This window comes from Cyanistes caeruleus, chromosome 6 (assembly GCF_971803275.1).
Source record: "Cyanistes caeruleus chromosome 6, bCyaCae1.hap1.1, whole genome shotgun sequence".
Lineage (NCBI taxonomy): Eukaryota > Metazoa > Chordata > Aves > Passeriformes > Paridae > Cyanistes > Cyanistes caeruleus.
Genome location: NC_141706.1, coordinates 60,307,907 through 60,332,140, shown reverse-complemented (window position 1 = coordinate 60,332,140; position 24,234 = coordinate 60,307,907). Strand labels below are relative to the sequence as shown.

Below are 24,234 nucleotides of genomic sequence, written 5' to 3'. Positions count from 1 at the left end.
AGATACCAACTGTAGTGGCAAGACTTAGAGGTTGCTGCACCAGTTTAATCCTCCTCCCATGGCAGAAGAATTACCTAAGCAGCACTGCATTGAGTACCTGGTTTGTCTGGAAATGTGCACACACATTTAAAAGCAATTAAGACAAGAGTATCTGCAGTGAAATTTCAGCTGCAATGGAATAAACTTCAGTAAAAATCAATATTTAAACCCTAAGCACTTAATCCTGTTAATGATACAATCTCTGTCTTAATGAGCTTTACTTCTGGGAGATCTGTTCCTATTAAGGAAAGACTATTTTGTTTCTCTATTTTCCTGCTGTTTGCCAAGTCAATATAAACACAAATCAAAATAAAACTAATCAAAATAAAACTGGTCTCTTAGGAGTTAAGCATAGTTTAGAATATAACTTACCAAAGTCAATATCAAGTAATGCTGCATTGGCTCCTTCAACAAGGATCTTCTTTGGGGAGCCATGAAGAGCTTCATACATAAAATACACACCATCTCGAACCATAGGTCTTATTTTTTCAGCATATCCCTGCAAATTGAGTACAAATGTCAGTTTCCCCAGACAATAGCTGGAAGCAGAGAACGCTGTGTTCACTTTTGAAAGACAAAACACACAGATAAGTCTAAGCTTCCAGCCTCAATAACCGTGTTTTCCTGAAAAATACAACTATTAGCTTATACTCCTTTCAATCTATTGAACCACTCATATAAGAAAACATGACTTGTTTTATGGCATTAGGGTGCCACAATTTCTGTATCATTTCAGTAGGTGATATACCTACTCAATTTTGTTGCTATAATCTTTAGATAGTCTGTCTACAGTCTAGCCACACTGAGAATGGAACTTCAAACTTGTCCAAGCACCAGAAGAAAAAATATCACTCCTTTTAAATATTAAAAAATATCCTCAGGGTGTCAGCTCTGATAAAGTATAAGAAAAAACTTGTGAAAAGTAAGAGATATTTTTAATATCCTCTTTTCTTACATATTCATGAAAGCTTGTTTTACCAGTGGCTCTTTAGGATTTATTTGTAAAAAGACAATTTTCTTGTAATAGCAGGATCTTGAAACATCCACAAACAATTCTTCAGTAAGAAAGGAAGTGCCACCAACACACTGGACACTAATTGAAGACATCACCCTGCGTTCTCTTTACTACTCTGATACAACAGTAATTTTAAACAACATTCAAAACAGTAAAATATTATAGGAGAATTAAATCCTCCACAGAGCTTATATTAATGCCTACAGTAAGAGAGAACATTCTACTACAAAGCATAGGTAATGTTTATTAAAAGCCTTTATAATATGATAATTAAAAGCCATTTATGATAATGAACATATGCATTTTTCATCTAAATTAGCCCAGTAAGTGGTATGTCTGGTACACTTCATTTTTATCTTTTTATCAAGTGATAAATCCTTACCTTTAGCTTTTTCAATTGTCCTTCTGTATCAATTTCCAATGTGGGAAACATTGACTTGTACTGTTGTGCCAGGTTTTTAAACCTGTAAAATATTGAAACTGTATCTATGAGGAACATAGTCACAGAATCACAGAACCTTTGGCAAGAACTCAGTTTATATTATGCACAATATATACTGAAAGCTATAGGGAGAAAACACCCAGGACTCTGACATCTCAACCAGTGCATTTCCCAATATTCAAAATTACATTTTAAATTATGAGAAACTCTGTGAAGTACAGGAAATACACACACACATTCTTTCCAGTTTTCTTCTCATTCTAGACAATTTATATACAAAATTCAGACACATATTTAAAAACATATCCTTAAAAGCAAATCTATCAGGTAAAATTTATCACTCTTTTACAAATGAAAATAGTTGTACCTTGAAGAAAATTCATCAAAGTCAGAGAGGAGGTCACAAATCCGAAGGCCTGTTCGTGCAGCTTTGGAAGAATACGTTGGTCCAATCCCCTTTTTTGTTGTGCCAATACTAAGTAAAAAGAAACATCCCACCCAATTTGTATAAATACATACAAAAATACACTTTATGCCAAGTAATTTTGTCAAAGCTTTTCACTATATCATATGCTGGACAGGATGTCTGAGACATAAAAAGATATTAAAGTTCTATTATAATAAATATAGAGCACCTCTCAGGCTTTGCATAAGTATTACTAATATTTGTGGTATTCAGTAAAGCATGAGGCCTTGAGTACAGCTGATGGTTTGTTCAATAACATAAGTAGGAACAGAACAGAAGCACAGAATTTTTAACATCAACAAGGCTCTTTAGAGACACATAGTATTTCTGTTTTCCAAAATTACACTGATTTTCCAAATTTGCATAACTAATAATGAAATGAGTGTGTTGAAAATATTTACTTTTTGCCTTCTTGTGCTTGACGTTGCACTTCCTGGAGCCCATCTACTGCCTGGTGAAAGTCAAACACTGCAGTGGAAAATCAAATGGATATAGTGAGAGAACATAAGAGAAAAGTATTGTTTAAATCACAGACATTCATAATTTCAAGACAAAGTGACTCTGCTGTCACTGACAGTGCACAGGCCTCCTCTGAAAACAGAGCCTGTATTCCTTAAACATTGTGAAAACATGTAAAACATCACTCTTCAGTGGATACAGATTACATTATCATGCTTCAGATTACACAACATAATAAGAAGCTGTGTTAGATCAAATACATAGCTGCTCTGTGGAATAATAATTTAATTTAGCATCATGAGCTAAGCAATCAATTGTGAGGGGTTTTTTTCCCTTCAATCTTCACTTACCTATATGTGCTCTATCTGATATAATCAGTCTTTTCTCCCAATCTTTCAAACCTGTCAAAAGATGAAGAAAGGTAGGATTTCAACTGTGCTGATTAGTCAAGCTTTGACATTGGCTTTACTTTTTCTTTCTTTTTGCTAGTTTATATATGGCTTCTCGTTAAGATAACTATAGACAAAATGGATAAACCACAGGACAATATCAAATATCAGCAATGTTTCTGTTGAGAAACTTTTCTCATTTTTGACTTATCAGCTTTCTCATTTTGGTATGGACAAAGATACTTCTTAAATGCCAGAATGCTGTGGCTTACACAAAATTCTTTAAATAAATATTATTAACCTGCTGCACAATAGCACTTAAACTCTACTTGTGCCTCAGAAAATAGAGAATTTCTATATGGAAACATAAAACAATCTAAGGAGTAGAGGATCTTGGAAGGTCATAGGGTCTAAAGCCTTGCTCAAAGCAGAACCAACTGAGTGTATTTGGGCACAGAAATTTTGGGTTAAATCATCCCTATTTGAAGTCAAGGGAAGCTTAGCACACACTTGAGAATTTATTTTCCATCAAATGTGGCATCAAATGCCATGAAGCTCCATGTAACCCATGAAAAGACTACTTTTGAAAATACATCTAAAGACTACCACATTTCAACATTTTAAATACTGTTTCCTCATTTAAATTCCAGAATGTTATTACTGCACTGAATACTTATGGTCAGAAACAACAGCTTACAAAAACCTTCAATCTGGCTGCCAATATAAAGGTAGGTCAAAAATTACTTGGTACAAACCTTTCTTTTCATTCTTTTCAGCTTCTTCAAACAGGCCTGGTAAATGTATAACCACTCCATTACCTTTGGGAACATAAATTATTTATTTTAAAGCAAGGAATAAAACACTTATTTTTAGGATGTAAGGCCTGTAAACACTTCCTGTCTAAAATTTTATTTAAAAAGTAAAACTAGCTTTCACTTGAAGAAATCTTGAGAACTTTTTGGGTAAATCCTGATTTGGTGTAAGCAGCTACTGGGCTGCTAAACTCAGGAAAAGCAGAGCTGGCTTGTTTCAGACATGAATGCCAGGCTGCTGCACAGCCAGCTGAGGTAAGCGGATTCTTGTCTTTGTTCATGGTGGACTTTGCCCTGCAACTTCAGCCTCAATTGTTCACAGGAAAAAGCTCAAAGAAGTCCCTGGCCTTATCACACTGACAAACTCCTGTGAAAATATTTAGATCCTCAATATTCAGTCTTTGTTTTAAACTCAGTTCAAACTAGTGCTGTGATACACTAGCAATGCCTTCCCCCTGCTTTTGAGCTACAAAATAGAACCCCCAAGCAATAAAGAGCAGTACTGGCGAGACATGGAGGATTAGTGATGCAGTGGGCTGGAAACAGCTGCTGCCTCCTTCTTGGGAATGTCAGAAATATATGCAAGAGCCTGTCTCAGCCTAAATTTAGCGTAACTCAAGTTATAGTCGTTACTAATTGACAAGGGAGTAAATAGGAAAGCAAGACAACACAGCACATTTAGCTGAGAGAAAAAATATGTTTAATAGATTCCAGTTATCCATTTGGAAATTATTAAATGGAACAAAACAAACTCCATGACTCACTAGAACTTACACTCATTTCTTGTACAGTCTGTACATAATTTCTCTCAGAAAGAATCAAAGCTTTGGACAAGAGGCTTAAATTTGCCTACCATTTAACTATGAGATTAATGTCCAGTGAATGCATGAATTTTTTTATGATGCCATCTGCACCAAGTATCTTTACAGCAAAATACATCACCCTAAACAGCTGGTGATGTGAACAAAAAGGGGACTGGATGATGACCTCCTAAGTAGAGCCCTGCATTTTGGAGCCTATTTCTGGAAATCAGTAGAGATGTGAGAGATAATCATTTATTTAGCTAACTCCTGGCATTTGTGTGCTCAAAGAATAGCGCATATATTTCTGAAAGTACAAAAAGAGAGTGCAAGTAGAGGGTGGGCTCCAAACTTTACCATAAAGTATAAAAAGGAAGATAAGATGTTCTTGTTTTCAGTTTTCTAACAGTGGAAATTAAAGTGACACTGAAAGTAGAGTAACTCTTCACATTAAAGCAGCAGTGAAATAAGTCAAACAGCTGAAGCCAAAGCAAATCTGAGAGTCATATTTTTCTTTCCTATAAAGTACAGTTGCAGCTATCCACTACACAATTACATTTTTTATAATGAGTTCCAAAACGCCTTACCAATAAAAGAAATTGCCTTTGGATTAATGATGCCACTAGGAAATAGGTGAAAATCATATTCTTTCCCATCAACAACAACGGTATGGCCTGCATTATTCCCACCCTGCAAGAGAAAGAAACACATGAAGAATAATGGTCTAAACTCTCAATAGATCATTTAGCAAGACCATCTTTTTTTATTTATACATGTCTTTGGTCACTGCTTTCTCCACCTTACAGTGTCCACCTTACATGTTGTAGCATTGTAAAAAGGTCTCAGACAGGACAGTGAGGGGGTCAAAGGAGTTCAGCAGGACTTTGTAGAATTATGAAGCAGAACGATATTATGAAGTCAAGGCAGAGCTATGGCAGAGCAGGAGTTAATATGGGAGTGGCAGCATGAGCTAGACAAGAACAGAAGCTTTCTGGGAAAACAAACAGGAATTAATTACCACCCTTGGAGTCCTGTCTCTGACATGCCTACACAAGCCCATCCTTTTTAGGCATCTTCCATACATGGATATTTCCTTGAGTCTAAGGCCAGTATTTCCCTTTGAATGGAAACTCTTCCCACCTGCCCAACCACAAACAGCTACTGCTTCTCTTGGTGCTTGAGACAGAATCTTTATCAGGTTGGAAGCATGTGCAGACTTTGCAGCTTTGCTGAGTGACCTTGTCAGTCACAGAATACCCTGAGTTTGAAAGGACCCACAAGGATCACTGAAGTCCAACTCCTGGCCCTACACAGGACAACCCCAGAAAATGGTCAAGAGATGGCCTTCGCAGTTAACACCACCACTTTATGAAGTTTGATAAAATTCATGACTTACAGGACCTACCAGAACCAAGAATAGGAGCTGGTATTTTCCTTAATAAATTGCTTTTCCAAAACAGCTTTAAAAGAGAATAATGTGGCAACACAGAAACTTGGAAAGTGGTGAGCAAATCAAGGTCATGAGTTCATTTGACCATAAATATTAAGAATTAAAGGTACAGTTTTCTCAGCAGGCTTCGTGTTTTTTTCTTGCCGTGTCTTAATGTAAGTTTGTCTCCTACTGATAAAGTCAGGAAACCTGATTACTCATCTGCTGTGGTGCTACAGGCCTTCAGTTGTCCCAAATGATTACAAATCTTGGTGGGTTTGATGTGAGAACTGAATGATTTAAACTGTCTAGAAAGAGGGCATCTACTGGAAGGGGAACTGAGACTACTACTGGTAATTTGCAGACAATAAAGAGTGTTGGCTGAATAAGTGGAGTTACATGAAAACTCTGAGAAAGAACAGTCATTTATGAAAATGAATACTAGAACATACTTTATTCAAGAGTTTAATTTATTCTTCGTTTACCAATTTGCCTGTTTGTATGTAAAACACAGGAAAATGGAAACTGAAAATCCTTTATGTGGTTAAATGCTGAAACATAACATTAAGAAAATAAAAACTATGGGTTACAAAAAGAGAATGTTTTTTAAGCAGTGTGATGAAGAACCTTAAGAAATATGTCTGCAAACATGATGAAAATAATTTTCATGCTTTAGAACATTTGAACTCAACAATTAATTTTAAACAGATAATCTGCTAAGGGAGAGGTGAGGAAGAGTTAGAACAGAAAAAATAGTACACACAAATTTAATCTGATTTAAAAACTGTTGGGTAGCTCATCCTTGGGATGGGAAGGATTCCCCAGTGTCCTTCTAATGCAAAGTTGTAATTTGTCCAGAGAATCCTGGCTCTTTTGCTTGCCTTCCAGATACAATAAACCAGTTTTAAGAATCTGAAACTAGTTAGAAGTACTCAATTATCTAGAAGGTTAATAAATCAGGCAGGAGAGTACTTTACATGATATTTAAGAGAACTGACTCTGATGGATTGCATTGGTTGAAACACTGGTTTATTCTATTATCAGGCTGAGAAAAAAAAGCTAGTAACTTCTTCTGGGACTCTCATGTTTCCTTTTCTGCTCACCTATAGACAATTGCAAGATGGAAACTTTAAAAGACTTGACTCCATCATTTAACAAAAATTTAACTTCTAGTACAAGTAACAATCTCCTCTTTTCTTAGGAAAGTGGGGAACTGGGCTGCTTCAAAACTATTTGCAGTCACAATGCTATTGTTCTACACTGCTTTTCTTAATCAACATGAATATGAATAAATTAAATCAGGCTTGAGGAATCACAATCTAAGATAACATATAAATTATAGTCAAAGGTATTTTCTTGTATCCTAAAATTTCAGAAGGTAGGATACACTAGTATGAGAATGCTTATGAAAGACAGTTTATGCTTTTGGAAAATTTCCTGAACAACTGACACCCAGACAAATGCTCTTCCTCTAGCAAATGCTTAAAAAGGGATGTTAATCAAGCAGCTTGTGAAAGCTGGCATACATAAAAAAATGCTGAAGCACAGAAACACCATCAGATATTGTACATCCTTTAATGGCCAGAATCTCTGATACAGTTTCAGTCTCTCTGGATAGATAATGCACATCAAAAATTCAGTGACAGACCACCTAAAGCAGCATTTCTCCAATTAAAAACTAGTATTGAGATCTCTGGAACTGCATTTTGCACTAGTCATGTTGGCCTGTGCTTCCTAAACAAGGGCTTTCCAAGTATATTTTTTCAGCTTAATTAGTTATACTTTTATAAATATAATTGAAGTGATAGCATTGAATTACCAAAGGGATGTGACCACACTTGCAAAATATTACACTGGCCTGATGAGAAATTTTCTGTTTATTATCTGGTCAACTCAGTAATTTGTCACGTGCAGTTACATAGATACTCTAACAGCATATTGGCAGCCTAACAGCCGAGATATTAAAGGTATCTACTCCTTTTCTAATTTTACTCCAGTTCTGAGAGTCAATATACAGTTTTATGAGCCATTTCTTCTCCTAACAAAATATAAGTGAACCTAAAATCTTACATGGGGTTAATTTGAAGACTACACATTTGAACACTGAGTGGCAGTGCTCTCTGGACCCTCAGGATGCTTCCTCTTGGACCAAGAAACTTTCAGAACCTCTGCCTGGGCCTTGTTTCAAATGAACATCACAAACTTCCATTTAATATCCATATTTAATATCTGCCATGCAGCACTGAGCCCACCTGAAATTTATTTATTTTCAACCATTTGCAGTTTCCTAGGTCCCTAGAGATGGTATCTCTGCAGTTCTTAAAAAATGTCTCTAACAAAGGGAATGTTAAGGCAACAACTTCTGACAGATAAATCATCAGTGCCATTTTGGCATGATCTATATTGTGAAATGATGGTACAACTAGAAATAAGTTGCTGTATAGTCTGTGCATTCCCATTAAACAATTCAGCTGTAGGAGATGCTGTTCCCATGGAAGCTGCTCCAGTGGCATCCACATACACTCCTCACACTCTTCCACTGCTCCAGGCTGTGTCCCTTCCACAGGTGCAGTAAGGTCTGGGGTTTATTTTAAAAAGTTTTAAAAAACAATTACATTGTACTCAGATAATTTTTTTTCTGTAAGATTTTAATCTGTATTTTCTGAAATTTTATAATCCAAGTGTAAAATTGCATATTGTCCCTGTACTAGAAGGAGCTAAAGGGACTAAACTACCACATGCAACCTTGTACTGCCTTTTTTCAGTACAGCACTTTGCTTAAAAAGAAAATCCATTTCCAAGCTTTTTATGTACTGATCTACTCGTGGTATTGGATTGATGCACTCATGTTCATTGATTACTATTCTAGAGTGCTTGAACACCAGAACTGTATCAATACACTAAACTGAGAAGCTGTGTTTTACCAGTGTTAATTGTAACAGGCATAAACAGCATCAGGGAACTGATAATTATTATGAACAGGTTGCCAGAGGACAGTAATTTTCTTCATAGCAGAACTTACAAAAGCCATGAAGAAACAAACCCACTTTCCAAACTGCTTAAAGGCTGCTATTTTGGCCTGTATTGTTTTTAAAATAATTTATTTATTTTCTGCAACCAAAACATCCCAAAATAGAGAATTTATTTTGAGAGCAGCAGTGAGGCCGTTCAGTACCTGCAGCAGGAACTCAATTCTCCCAATTAGCCTAATGATACATGTTTGAACAGGAAGGAAATGTGTCCTGATGCTTACAGGTGTTTCTGTCTGCTCTTGCCAGGCAGGTAGTGTGGAGGAGTCTTACCAGATGCTCTCCTGGTTGGCACATCCTTCATTTGCTCAGTGCTCCTCAAAATGCCCAAACAAAATTTGATTAAGTAGATTGATATGAAAAACCATCAGATCACATATAAAAACCTTAAAACCAGATGATAGTTTCACACTCTATATAGAGTATGAACAAGAAACAGGTTTGTTTTTGATGGGTCCCACAGTGATGAGTTCTCACCCTCTTCCAGTTAACAATGGGGAAATAACAGAAACCAGTTCCTGAAGATCTGCAGCCAACACCACCAGGGTGAGAGACACACCAGCAGTACACTGAGCTCCTTAGCCACTGCTACATGCAGTGAATGCATGAAATGTCACAACCAGGTTTTGAATAAACAAATTAGAAACAAATGTGTAGCTCAAGGATATCTGTGCTAGGAAGCACATGGGGCTATCTGAACACAGTTTCAGTACTGGCTGATATGCCTGAGGCAAACCTCGCGTGTATAAATGGGAATATCAAGTAGGAGTAGAAAGATTGTATTACCTCTCCTTTTGGCAGTCGTGCAACTGCTACTAGAATACTGTGTCCTTGGTACAGGGACAAGATTACAAGATGATCCCCTCTGGCATTATTATATGAATTTATAATCTATGAATTGAAACACCAGCCACAAACCAGCAGTTTTGGAAGCCTGCATCTGAAAAAAAATGATGTGACTCTTGTCTCTCTCTCTTCACGATGTGTCTCAGTAATACCAATTCCATCCATCAATGGAGCAAAACGTTTTCTGAAATTCAACTGTATCTGCAGGCCAAATACCTCTCTCATCCTGCTATCAAGCAGGCTACAAAATACTTGTTTTGTTACTTGAATTGAATAATTTTCTTCAGTTTATTAAAGCATTTTATATGTGAATAAACAAAAAGGAACATTGTTACATAAATTGTTTCTTCTCTTTACAATTTAATTAACAGTGGCTATTTCTAATTTACATCAGCAACTGTCTGGAACTAATTTGAATAAAGGTAGGTAGTAAGTGCTACCAGCATGACTGACTCTAACATGAACTTTATAGTAATACCCATTGATTTTCAAGGGATTTCTCATTATTTCCACCATTGCAAATGAGGTTTGAGCATCATTGGTATTAAAAAAACCCTCCAGTTAGATGAGTCCAATACATTAAGGGCTTTTTATATATAGACCCTTCAAGACAATGTCACTGAATTGCCTGTGTGTGAACACTTCTGTCAATGACTGGAAGTGCTGCACATTCCACCTGGAAGGTTGTTGCCAGAGGTGCTTTTTAGTTTCCCTTACTGGAAGGTTTTTTTTTCCCCCTTACTGGAAGGTTTTTGCTGATTTTTTCCAGTTTAACTATTGCGAAGTAACATCCAACTCACTCCAACTCATGTTTCAAGAGGTGAATCGTAACTTTGTTTTTTATTTTTTAATTCAACCCATTGGGAAGAGGTAGGTTGGGATAATCAGAACTATCCTTAAGACCTCAAGAACTGAAGGAATGGCGATTTTTAAAGCTGCAGTAGTGACAAAAAACTGATCTGAGTTGCAAATTTATCTCCAGACCCCAACCACCCTCAGCTAAATCTAGTTTGTTTGGCACTTCTTTCCCAAGACTATGTTGCAGTAATGACTTCAAGTACAAGCAGCCCTGCACAGAACTGTTCTGACTCCTGCTCCTGTTCAAGTGTGTCCCTTTGCTGTCTCAAAAAAGCAAAATCCATAGGATCCCACTGTCCAAACTAAAAGAGTGATCTCTTCAAACACTCCCAAAATCCCATGGGAGGAGACCTTCTAAAACCTCATGAGAGAATTAGTATGATTATAAACACAAACACTACTGAGAAGAACTGAGCAAGATTTTTGTCCCTTTAAAGAAACATAAAATTATTTGTACCACAAACAAAAAACCTGAAGCTTATATCACATATTGCACCAATAATGTAGTATTATTTCTTTAAAAGACTTATACAGATACCTTGGTCTTCCTAAGCATCTGAAAAATGCAACTGGAAAAGCCAAATCTAATTCAACTCAGGTTTTAAACAACAGTGTAGGCCAACTAGACACTCAAACATTATTTTCTCTCAAACTCAATTCATTGTTTTGTCAAGTCACATCAAAACAACAGACCACTATAACAAAATACATGTCTACTCCAGCATCAGATGCAAGGAATACAAATTCAAGGTGTATTGGTAGAAAATGCTACAGTGGAAAAAATATTCTAATACTAGCAGAATACTAAAATAAAGGAAACCAAACATGAAAAAACCTAGGTAAGTCTGCTCGTCTTTAATTCTCTCTGCTGAAGCATAGTCATGTCCCTGTGAGAAGTAATATGATCCAAGGATATGAACATAACTTTTCTTATATCTGTAAACAAGTTAAGAACAGGAATGAAATAGAACAGATGTAATTTCAGTTTAATTTTCAGCTGTTTTCTTTTGATGCTTGTAGAGGATAATAAATTCATCAGGCTTTATAAAGGGGATTGAAAATTAAGCTTGCTTTCTTATGGAGATTTGGAAACTTTAAACCTGACCTTCTCATACAGTATTTATAATCCTGGTGGTCCTGAGATGATCTCGCTGATGCCCAAAGGAAAGGCTAGTTTAAAATAGCAGTGTCACCATGTTGTTCTACAGCTTAAAATGATATAGTGTGGCATGTAAGTATGTATAAGCATAATGGAAAATAAAATTGGATAAAGTACCTTAGAAGTGACAGATTGCTACAAAAAGAATTTTAAGTTTGGAAGGGTGGACTACTTCATTGTAGCTGAAGAAACAACTCACACTTAAATCCTCTCCTGTGTTGAATAGTAAAATAAAACCTACTTGTGTTTTTGCTGGGAATCTTGCAAAAAATTACTCAGAAACCTGCATGAGTATACATGCAAATGGGATTATCAACCCTCCCTAACATTTGAGAAATCAAAAACAACAGTCCTGCAGTCACTGCACACTCACGACCTCAAGGTCATCAATCTCTTCACTGAAGATCATCAAGCACTAAATCATTAGGAGATTAAAGTCTTTCCATGCTACTTTATCTTGTGGGGGAAAATTACACTAAATATCACTGTTAAATCTCATTGAAAGGAGATCAACACATGACACAAAAAGAGAAAAACAGCAGCCAACAAGCCCCTGTAACTCCACATAATCATCACACAAAACTGCCCTAATTTAATCCCTGTTGCAAACAGTTTCAGTAGCCCATGATCAATAGGGACAAGTCACAACAACGTGTGGCCGCTTCCCCTGCCCTGTCAGCAGCAACAGAGAAACAAAGGAAACCTCCCCATCTCGCACCTAAAGCACCCAGAGAAACTACTCGTCTGGCATTTCTGCCTCGCTTGGGTTTTATTATTCAAACGCTTGCCCACAGTATTTTCCTTCACATTCCTCTAAGTACTGCTACTAAAATATATGACATTTACATTGCATTCGTTAAAACACTAACACGAGGAAATAGGGAAACCCACAACAGTATACAACAGTTACTTGTGTGGAATCACTGGGCACATCCCTTCACCCTTGCCTGAATTGTTTTCTAATGTTGCAATGCTCCCTCAAACCCACAACGTGGTCAGGCTTTTCTTACTGGTAAGACCTTCTCAAGCTTTTTTGTTAATATCCACTACATAGAGAAAATAAGCCACTCCACACCCTTGGTTTATGAGCTGGTTAAACCCCTCAGTCCAAGGAACTGTGAACTACTCAACCACAAAAGACCTTAACAGCCATTTTTCTGGCTCTCTTTTCAACCTCCTCAGCTTTTCTTCACTATCAACATCAAATATAATTTTTGTTCATGTGCCTCAGAAGATCAGATGATCTCTGAAAATAAAGCAATTCTCAACCTGAAAGTATAGACTTGATAGAAGAAATATTTTTAGAAGTGATTGCATATTTAGTGCAAAACAGAAACTTTAATAACAGAAGCTTAAGAAATCTAATAACAGCTCCTCTTAATGCAATCGCATTCTTACTATTTGGTGCTGCTTCTTGCAGGTCAGTTCTTAAGGGAATGCAAATAACATCAGGCAGATTGTCTCCAGTCTTCCAGAAGGCAGAATTGTCACAGGACTGACACATCCAGCATTGTCATGGGCACACTGGAACAGCAGTGCCAAATGACAGCTTGAAAAATTTCTTAAAAACTGCCTTGGCCTAGTCCCTGCTGCTGAATCACTGCCGCTGGTGATGGTGTGAAGGGAAAGAAAGGCATGCATTTGTGCTGCAGCTGGTTTACACATCTACTCAGTAACCATGATGTGACCTGCAGCAGGTAGAGGTGATTATCACAGGGCCTCTACACATTCAGTAACGATAGCTTTCCTTTCACGTTAGGCTTTTGGAAAATCTTTCCTTTGAATTTTTTATCAAATTGTTTATGGGGCATTTTTAGAGAAAATTTATTATTACAGTGTACCTTACAGTGTACCTTACCTTAAGGTAAGGTCTCATCTTAAGTAAGTCTCACCTTAAGGAAACAGCTAGAACTGGCCAGGACAGAACCAGCTGGCCTCAGTTAACTGAGAACTTATGAGCTGTGACTTTTTAGGAACAGCTCTAGTCCAAGCAGGCCTCTGGAAGCACACCACCTTGGCCCCTTGGCACTTGTGACAGGTGACTGTTTGATCATACTCCAAAACTGATCTGAAAAATCAGCTAATTAAAACCCTGGTAGCTAACACCAGTTCTAGCTTTGAAGGTAGACACAAAACAAGGAATGAGGTGATGTGAGAAATGTGCATCTGGAATGAGAGCTACCACAGATAAAGCCACAATGTGAATTCATGTGAAAACACCAAAGCTCCCTTCCTATATGTATCCACATTACTTCATGTGATACTCTGACAACATGCTAAGAGGGCACATAAAAAATGAACTCCCATCTTTATGTCCAATATTCTCTTAGTTAAAAGCTTTAAACAAATATGCAAAACCTGTTTTTTAAGGAAACACCAAAATTAAATATTTGCCATTGAAATATTTGTTTTTACCCTTTTCTAAAAATATACCAGGGATTAAAGGTATTGGATGGCATAATGTGACAGCTCCATACCCCAGGAGGCCACAATAAGAAAGAAATATTGGCCTCTAGTATTTGTCTTCTGAATGCCTTTGCTTGCTGAAAGAGCAGTTTAGAGGAAAAAAGAGTTCTTGATGTTGTCCATTAAAAACCTGAACTCAAACCTACTCAGTTCCTTAACACCCTGCTGTTACTAGTATATTTAAAAATACCTTTTCTGCTTTTTTATATGTGTTTGTGTATCTGGTATTTTAATGAAAGCAGCCTATGAAAAGTTTTGTACAGCATTGTCCATTAGCACATTCAGAGATCTTTTACCCTTTCTGAAACATCCTCTTTCACAAAGAATGCCACAAGTATAAAGGTGAAATGAAATCAATTACTTCTGGTGAACTAATATTTCATATTTAAATTCTATTTTAGTGTCACTGAATGGTGTGTATCTAATTATTTTGAACTCAGACTGTGTATAATCTAAGCATTGGTCAACAAATTAAGTCATCAATTCATGTGAAATTCTGAACACCCAGGAAAATTACAGAGGCTGGAGTTTTAATGCGTATTTTTTTTCAACATATTTTAAATCCTCCCTTGTCCCTGTGATGGACTTGTATTGCCATTCACCTGCTTGCCTTTTTTTCTAGCACCCCCGAAAATAAAATTTCATTTCCTCTGCAGTAGCCAATGTCACAAATTATTTTCATGAAACCAACAGAATAAAATACTTGAGAAACATTTAATGAAAGTTATTTTCTTTCATGGAAACATTAGGGAATTACTGTTTTTGAGAACGCCTTCAAACTCAAATCTGGTCCTGAATTTAAATCCCTAATACACAGAGAAGAGGGCAGCCCCATCTTTTTTAAAAGGTTAGCTCAAAGCGTATCCTACTGGGATGAAGAATTACTCTAGTTGGGCCAGTATTTCAGAGGACCTGAAAATCCGTTTTTCAGATATTAATTTTCAAGGTTTCTCTACTTCCATTTCACTGAGGACTAAAACAAGCTGTTCAACATCATTTCCATCAATGTCTCAGAAAGCAGAGTGGACAAGACATCAGGTAATAAATAACATCAATCAACATATTCTTACAAAAATATCTGGTGCAAATTTTTCTGACATTTTCTCTAAAATGTCTAATAAGTCAGTCATTCAGTGTTTCTTGTTTAAGAAATTGCTCCTAATACACAAATGCTATGGCACAAAGTTTTTCTTTGTTTCCAGGAGCAATGTGAAGCAAGGTTCTTGTCTAAACACTGAGCTTTTTCATGGCACTACACAGAATTAATGAAGTTCCTCTCAAACTGATTACACCTGTAAGTTAATGGCCTGCCATTATCACTCTGAGAGAACTCATCAGTACTGTTCAAATCCTTAAATATGTGCATAACTTTACTAAACCATAACAGAGGCAAAAATCATACACCATTATCTACTTACATGATTGCCTTTGAAAATATGAAATATTCAATTATTAAAATGGCACAATCAAAATTACCAAATGCACAAAACATCAATTGAAGTATTAAAAAAATCCATTTCTCTTTAAAGTTACATAATATTTGCCACTCGAAAGTAAATCATGACTCATATTTTCTTTTTCAAATGCTTTATAGTCAGCCCTTCTAACCCGTGTTATCAGGAATCCTACTATAGTCTCACATGCCATGTATTGTGGAACAATCTTGAAAAGAGCCCAGTGCTTTTCTAGCTCCACCTGCCTTCCATCTATTTCAGTCTCATCAGGCTGCAGAAAGATCTAACATGCCCAGCAGCACATTAAACCGTCTAAGCCATCAGCCTGTTGCTAACACACCAACCCTTCTGGCATGCTCACACACACTCCTGTATCCTTCAGAGGGCATTCTGAGGCTGCACCTGGGGGCCACACTTGCAAAGTAACTCACTGGATGGACAGCAAATCTGTCCTGAAAGCAGCTTCGGGCACCTCTCAAAATTGAGCCTAAAAAGAGCCAGTATGACTCCTTGCAGTAGTAACAGAAACCCCCAGGAGAATGTAGTGTTTGACAGGGGCCTTTATGAAATGCTCTTCCTCAGCTAAAACTTTGAATTTTTTTTTCACCAAAGCAATCCCAACACCTGAGTTTAAATTACTAGTAACACATTGCTGGGGGAGGCAAGGGGGAAATAAATATGGAAAAAAAGCTATGGTCCTGGTAATGCATATTCATTAGCTACCTTGTGCAGGAAAACTTCTGCCCAAGGTTACTCAAGATCTTGAGAGTTTAATGTCCCAAATGAAAATACTTCCTCCACCTTCTAAATATTTAACCTGCATGATAACATTTATTTACATAATATACTTAATTATAAAAACGTCCTTGGATTTATTATCTCAGATTCAAGGATGTCTGTAGCTTTTTAGTAGCTATCATGCATTTTAAAGCAGAATAAATTTCATGGTACATACCAGCTGAGCTGGACTAAACTGACTACTTTTTAATGTGCTCACATAGTTTAAAGGGACAACAAATTATTAGGTGTGTTGGTCTAATATGTTCATAACTTTTTGATAGTTTCATAACTATGTTTGAAAGCAGTTCTTTAGAAGTTATTACCATTATTGAGGTCCCATCCCTGGAGGTGCTCAATGCCAGGGTGGATAGCGCTTTTAATAACCTGGTCTAATGGATGATGTCCCTGCCCATGGCAGGGGGATTGGAACTGGATGATCTTTAAGGTCCCTTCCAACCTATTCTACAATTCTATTTGGAATCACCTATGTGTCTAATTTGGTTTATATTACGTAAATACATTGTTTTGAGAACGCTTTACAATCCATTCAACTCAAAAATACCTATAAACAAAGCCATGCAAGATGTTTCCTGTTTTCATGCAACTCTAAATCCGTATTTTTACATAACTTGTTTTTTCCCCCCACTATTTTACTCACGCTCAATTTAAAACATTTATTTTTTATAGAATAAACTTCCAGGCACTTTGCAGGGAACACAGTCCGCCCAACCAAAACAGCCCCTGCAGTAAAACTGGCAGACTCCTAAGGTTCATTACGGCTGGCCTTCAGGCGGGCTCACAGCGCTTTTCCCCGGAGCAGCAGCACGCCCGGAGACACCCAGCCACCCCCTCCCAGGCAGGGGAACATCCCCGCGGCCCCGACCGCGCCCCGGGCCGCGGGGCTCGGCTTCCCAGGGCAGCCCAGTGCCGGGAAGCGCCCGGAGCGGCTCCTCCCCGGGCAGGCGGCCCCGGGCCCCCTCCCGCCGGCACCTCGGGATCCAGTGTCGCTTATCGTGAAGGGTCAGCTATTTATATTTATAGCTCAGGGCTTTTTTCTTTCCGAGTGCCTTTTGGAGGCGCAGACGGGGTGGGCCGGGGGGGTGGGGTGTGCGGCACACGGCTGCCTGCCCAGGCACGTCCGCGTCCCGCCGCTGGCTGCAGGAGAGGGACGGGGACTGGGAATAGGGAACGCGGAGGGACCAGCGGGAGCGAGGAGCGGTAGCTGGAGGGAAAGAGCGCTGAAGGGAGGAAAGGCGGAGCAGCGGGGGAGAGGGGACCCGCACGGGGAGGAGGGCGCCGGGCCGAGGGGAGCTGGGGGAAAGCGGGAGCCGAAGGGAACGCAGGGTGGGGAAGCGCCCAGGGAGCGGCTGATGGAGCCGGCCCGGCACCCACCTGGCACCGGCACACAATGTCCGACTCGGTGGCCAGCAGATCGACCACCTTGCCCTTGCCTTCGTCCCCCCACTGCGCCCCCAGCACCACCGTCACTTTGTTACCGCCCGGCTCGCTGCGCGCCCGCTTCAGCCCGCCGGCGGCGGGGTGGCCGCTGCGGTCGTTGGACGCCCGGGTGCCCGACATGCTGGGTGGGAGGTGGCTGTGGCCGCAGCAGCCGCTGCCTCGCTCCCCGCCGCTGCCGAACCCTGCGCGCTGCCCGCGCCGCGCCGCCCGCCTTTAAAGGGCGCCGCCGCCGCCGCCGCCCGCCCCGCGCCGCGCTGACGTGCGGGGCCGCTGCCCCCAGGCCCGGCCTCGGCCGCGCTCACACGCGCGGTCCGTACACACACCGACACATGCACACATACACACATACACAGGAACAGCGACAGACACACCGACAGACACACCGACATACACACACATAGACAGACAGACACACAGACAGATATACACACACGCTCTCACAGGACCTCTCACACTCAGAGTCCCCTCACACACAGCAGACACTGTAGTGCCTCACAGACACAGTCCCCTTACACACATGCACACGGAGCACCCCACACAAGCACGGTCCCCTCACGGTCCCCTTGCACACAGGCACAGCTGACAGAGGCTGTGGAGCTGTGAGGAGTGCACAGCCCCGGGCACGCATGTAATGGGCACCTCAGAGGGATGCAGGCCCGTGTCACCCTCAGGCAGACACGAGTCTGAGATGAGCCGGTGGTGTGGACAGACAGATGGACAGACATCGCGCTGTGAGGCACTCTCACGCAGGAGTCTGAAGCTGTGTCACTCTCTCAGGGGGCTGCATGACAGAGTCACAGCACACGGGTTCAAGGCATGTGGCTGTCACAGCCGTCTGAGGCCTGTGGGGCCATGTCACACTGATGTACAGACGTGTCCTACTGAGGTGCATGACTGTCAGTGTGACACTCACAAACTCACTGTTACTGAGCTCTCAAGGTCTTAGGCACAGGAGCTGTTGTCCCCATGAGACACAGATACACAGAGACACACACAAACAGTCCTGAGGCACATGATCCTGTGTCACAGACAGACAGACACTGGCCCGAGGAACACAGATCACTATCACTGCAAAAACGGATGTTGTCCTGAGGTATTTGGGACTGTTGCTGTCAGACATGCAGGGAATTGCACACTCAGAGAAGCCTGGCATGTGTGCAGCTACACTCAGAATACTCTGTCATATGTGACAATTGGAAGGAAAGGGACAAGTACACAAGCTGCTCCAGCACAGAGGGATCATGAGACACAAACATCCACCTGCTGGCCTGAGAAATACAGGCAGGCACACTCCGAGTTTGACTGACACACACATTAGCCTAAAATACACATGACTGTTGTTACTGAACTGGCACATATCCTGACACTACCCTGTGACAGGCACAGACATGGTCTGTTCCATGGCCTGAGACACTCGAGACTGTTTTAACGTGGCACACACCCACACCCACATGTACACTCACACACTGACCCAAAAAAAACCCCACAGGGCCATCCCTTTGGGACAGATAAACAAGCAAGGCATGTGGATCTGTGTCACAGGGACAGATTTAAGTGCCCACTTCTCTGTTGTGACAGGCAAACAGACCATGCCTGTCACCTATAACCCCTTCCCCACATACGAGTCACAGGCTAGGCTTGGCTTTTTCTGCAGCACATGCCCTGTAGCTCCAAGCACGTTGGCACAGTGTCCTTTAAAAATGCAAGTTGAAATAAGGTTAGCAGATGAGTCCGAGTCACGTGCACCAGTTTTAGTGTGAGGTGCACAAATGCACGTATGTACCAGCACACACACATGCACAGAGGTAAAACAGCAGAACATACCAGGCTCCAGCTTCACTGTAGGGGAAACTGCACCAGCTGCTGCTTCCATGCTCCTCCTGGCAATTGCGTGCGTGTGATCCCTACCAAGAGAGCAAGGGACAGAAATTCAGCATTTCCCAGTGACACATTCCCTCTCTTACATTCTGACTCAGATGAGATGCTGTGATATTTATGAGAACACAAGCACATGGTTTGTGCAGTGGTAAAAATGTAGGAGGGTAGTTCCACGACCTATTACTCTGGCAGAAGGATGAAAAGAAACCATTGGAATGCTCTAATGAATTCCTGAGAAATAAAAATGTCCAGTGTGTACAGCCCACTTCAAACAAAATGTGTGCCTTGTATGTGTGCATGTAAAGTTCTACCCCTGGCTATAGACATATGTGTATGCGTTTATGTATGTGCATGTATAGGACATAATCCAGGCCAGCACTTTGTAGGGATTCATGATGGAAAAAGGAGAAGACATTTACTTTACTTCAATTCTAGAATTTGCAGCATTTCTTCTAGGAAAAAGATGTAGAAGAGATTTAACACTCTATATGCTCCAGCTGAGTATGAAGTAGGGAACAGTGGAGGTAATAAATATGGAAGAGAAGACAGAAAGGGAACTCCTGATGTTTGAGTCTAGTTCTCTGGCTTCTGCAGTCAGTGAAATTATACAACACCTCACTGTTCCTATTGAATAAGTTCCAGAGCTGTTCTAGTTAGAAACCTCTGCTAATTTCGGCCTTATGGCCGATTTATATCCATATGTTCTATGCTGATGTTGCCATTTGGTTTAAATACTTCTTCCTTTCCCTTCCCTGCGTGTTTATTTATAGACAGAATTACATCCAGTCTCCAGCTTTGTTTTGCTCAGCAGTAAAAGACAAGGTTTTTTTTCTCTTCTCTCAAGGCAGACTCTCAAACTGCTGATCATTCTCACCTGCCGGTCCTGCACCTGTTCTGATTTTTGCTCATGTTTTTTGAATATGAGCAGAGAGAATTGTACACTGTGGTCCGTGTCAAGTTCCTGTTGCCTTCTACCAGGCATTTAGTCTTCTCTTTTCAGAGGGAAATATCTCACCGAAGACATTCCTGGACTTGCCAAATTTCACATACATGGTGAGAGTCAGCTCCTTTCCCACACCTCAGTGTAGTGCTGGTATCTCACACTGAAATACCACTGCCTCATTCTGCCATTGGCACTTCACATGCACAATTCAGCTACTTGGCATTTCATGTATATATTCACAGCCAGATGACACATACGATATAATGTGGCCTGAGAGATAAGACTCCAGCTTGGGTTTTGGAATTTTGTGTTGTAGAATTTTAACCTTTGGGGTTTTTTTGACCATTATTTTGGTTTGAAGGACATGTGGTGGGTTGACCTTGGATGGAGCCAGTTACCCTCCAAGCTGCTTTATTGCTCCCCTGTTCAGCAGAATGGGGGCAGAGAAAATAAGATGATAAAACCCCTCATGGGTCAAGATAAAGGCAGTTTTCTGAAACAAAAGCAAAGATCACACAAGCAAAGGAAAAACTCCAAAAATGTAGTTCTCTATCTGCCATCAGCAAATGGTGTTTGGCGACTTCCTGGGAAGCAGGGCTTCAGCACATGTAGTAGTTGCTCTGGAAGACAAATGTCATAAATAATAAATGGCCCCCTTCCTCCTCCTTTCTCTTTGCTTTACCTGAGTAGACCCTTTGATCAGTTTGGATCAGCTGTGCTGGTTATGTCCTCTCCCACAGCCTACTTGTGTGGGGAGTAATGTTGGAGAGACAACCTTGATGATGTGTGAGTGCCACTCAGCAGTAGCCAAAACACTGATGTGTTATGAGCACCCTTCCAGCTACCAGTGCAAAGCACTGCTCTTTCTCACAGCTCACACCTCACAGAAGGGCTGCTGTGGGGGAAGTTAATTCCATCTTAGCCAGACCGAATACAGGAATTAGTTACTGTGAATTCTTTTAAGACTTGTGATTCCTGTGGTCTAATATGCACCAAATGATCTGGCCACAACTCCTTGAGTGCAGGCTTTATTCTTTGGGCTTCTTGCCCTGCTACCAGGCAGTCTAAAGCTGCCCAACATCAGACCACTCGAGCTTGAACTTGTTCCATCTCATGTGGGAACACACAGCACTGGCCATTTTCTTTCCCCAGCCACACAGTGACAGCTTGTGGACCTCATCTGAAAAACTTCTGTACTGGTCTGTCATCTCCTTAAACATATGCAGCCAATCTGGTCCTGCTGAGCAACAGAAATTATTGTTAATGTCTTCTCTTTAGCTGCCTTTGTAATTGTTCTCAGCCCATACTCTTCACTACATTGAGTGTCTTAATGAAGTCTGTCTTGATAGCTGTCAAAGAGAGCCAATGCCAGAGTGATCTGGTTTGGTTTTGCTTTTCCCTTTTGTAGTTTACCCCAGTTTAATTCACTTCCAGGCTTTATTTTCTTTCAAATTTTCCTCTAAAACTTCCCTTACTCTTCTGGCATGTTTCAGAGTTTTTTGCAACTTAATAACAAAATAATTTTGTCCATAAAATAATAAAAACTGTGTCATGTCATTGTGGAATAAATATTTGTCAGGCATTGTGTTTATGGTTGCTTTTACAATCTGAAAACAGGAGCCCCAGGGACAGTGAAATGTAGCAGTAGCATCATTTCCCTCACTGATTCTCCTCTAATTCTCCTCAAAACCGATGACTTGCGAGTCAGCTCCACACAGACAGAATACAAAAACATCCTTTGCTTCAAAAATGCATATTCCTGGTGCTGTTCCTCTGTAGAAGAAGCTGTTTACAGCTACATTTTGGAGTCAGAGAAGATGGTGGAGTTCTATTTATTGCTATTTTTATGGCATGTAACGTTGCCATTATTGCAGGTTTGGTTTTTTTTTTCCTCTCTTTATGAGAAAAAAAGAGGAATACTCTACACCTATTAGTATAGGTTTTGGTTATGCACTTAATTTTTTAAAAGCAAATCAGCCTGACGTGACCATGTGTAAATTGCCCTGCTTAAGGACAGACTCCAGTCTTTTTGACAGGAGATGACAGACTTCTCTGCTGTTTAGTCTTTGTGGCTCTTAGCCACAAAAAATACATTTTTAACTTTCATATATCTTCAAAAAAAGGTGTATTCACTGTCATTCTGAGATGGCCATAAACTCCAGTTTTATTTTCCTTCTTGTGTGACCAATATCAATCCTTCTATTCTGTTTTTCATGGAAAAATACTGGACACTTTGAAATCAAACTAATCAACCAGGGGAGCACTTGTCATTATAAAAATTCAAATTATTTAAATCAGCATAGAATTAATATGAAGCATGTTAATTACCTGAGGTGAGACACCAAGCGACACACTTCTAACACCAAGTTAAAAGGAAACTTAAGTCCGCTGGAAATCAATGGATTGAAATACATTTTGATGCACGAGAAAGAAAAAAGACCCCAGATCTCCAAGGTAGATTTTGCGCAGTAAAAAGCAAATGTTTGACTTTTAAATTGAGTAAGATATTAACAGTGAGGTCATGCAGAGTGCCATGAGACTTGTAAGGGCCACAGCAAGGCAGCAGCCCCGTCCCCTGTGAGTCACCTGGTGCTGGGTACTGATAAAGAAAGGAATGAGCTGTTAGCTCAGTAGTCAGAATTGGTGTCTCAGATTAGCTCCCTGTTCCTCAGAGCTCCTCCATTAAAACCAATTCATTTGGCAGCACTTGACCTTTGCAATTTCACAGAAAAAACATCTGAGCATTTGCCTTCTCAGATAAAAAAATGCAGCGCTTTTTACTTTTGGGTGACTAATAAGAGCAAAAATATGTGCCCACGATTAAAGCAGTGCACTTTAGATTTACTTCAGAATAAGTTAACTCAAACTATACTGTTACTTTTCAGAGCTGCAATTTTGCCAAACACCTGTTTGTTAACATCCCTGATAAAAATGGTAAAATGGTGCAAAAGCACATGAAGATCTATACTTGGAGAGAAATAAAGAAATAATTATTTGGATAGAGTACACATCAAATGAGAGAGGCAGTGTTTGTGATTCCATTTTATTTTCTGTTTCCATGAAAGACTTGAAGCATGAAAAAAAGTGCATTTATTGAATGTGCAGGTGAATGAAGATGAAAGCAACAAGTATCATGCTGGAGAGCAGGATGGCTCTCTGAATAAGGGTCCAAATGGTTGCAGAAGAAGTCAAATGTCTTGCTGCGATGGCAGAACAACCTGTAAAATGCAGGCACGTGTCCTTTCACTGTCCTGAGCCCTGCTGAACTGCCCAGCCAGAGATCCAGCACTGCACAGTGGGGAAGATGAGATCCAGTTGGAGAAGAGATCCACAAGTGCATGAACACAGGTGTGGAAAATCCTAGGATGCAAATACTGGGAAAGCTCTAAGCTGAAAAGCCGAAAGGGTGTTAGTCTAGGAAAAAGGAGACCAAAGGTGCCATGATAACAACCTGCAAAAATGTAAATCCTGATGCAAATTATGAGGGAGTGGTAACACGTTTTCTCTGTGGT

The 24,234-nt window shown here is 40.1% G+C and overlaps 1 protein-coding gene across 2 annotated transcripts in view; it reads right to left on the bottom strand.

Moving 5' to 3' along the window:
• ADSS1 (adenylosuccinate synthase 1) overlaps positions 1-23,450 on the bottom strand; it is a 33,281-nt gene extending 9,831 nt beyond the window's left edge. Inside the window, exons 1-8 of one of the 2 annotated variants that reach the window (XM_086894202.1) lie at positions 17,836-23,450; positions 5,010-5,112; positions 3,566-3,628; positions 2,772-2,822; positions 2,364-2,430; positions 1,864-1,971; positions 1,437-1,518; positions 412-538 (exon numbers count right to left, since the gene is read on the bottom strand). In XM_086894202.1, the coding sequence (XP_086750328.1) occupies positions 412-538; positions 1,437-1,518; positions 1,864-1,971; positions 2,364-2,430; positions 2,772-2,822; positions 3,566-3,628; positions 5,010-5,112; positions 17,836-18,021 (787 nt within the window). In that variant the 5' untranslated portion in view covers positions 18,022-23,450. The remainder of the gene's footprint in view (positions 1-411; positions 539-1,436; positions 1,519-1,863; positions 1,972-2,363; positions 2,431-2,771; positions 2,823-3,565; positions 3,629-5,009; positions 5,113-17,835) is intronic. The other variant, XM_086894203.1, reaches the window with a different exon arrangement.
• Between the last annotated feature and the right edge of the window lie 784 nt (positions 23,451-24,234).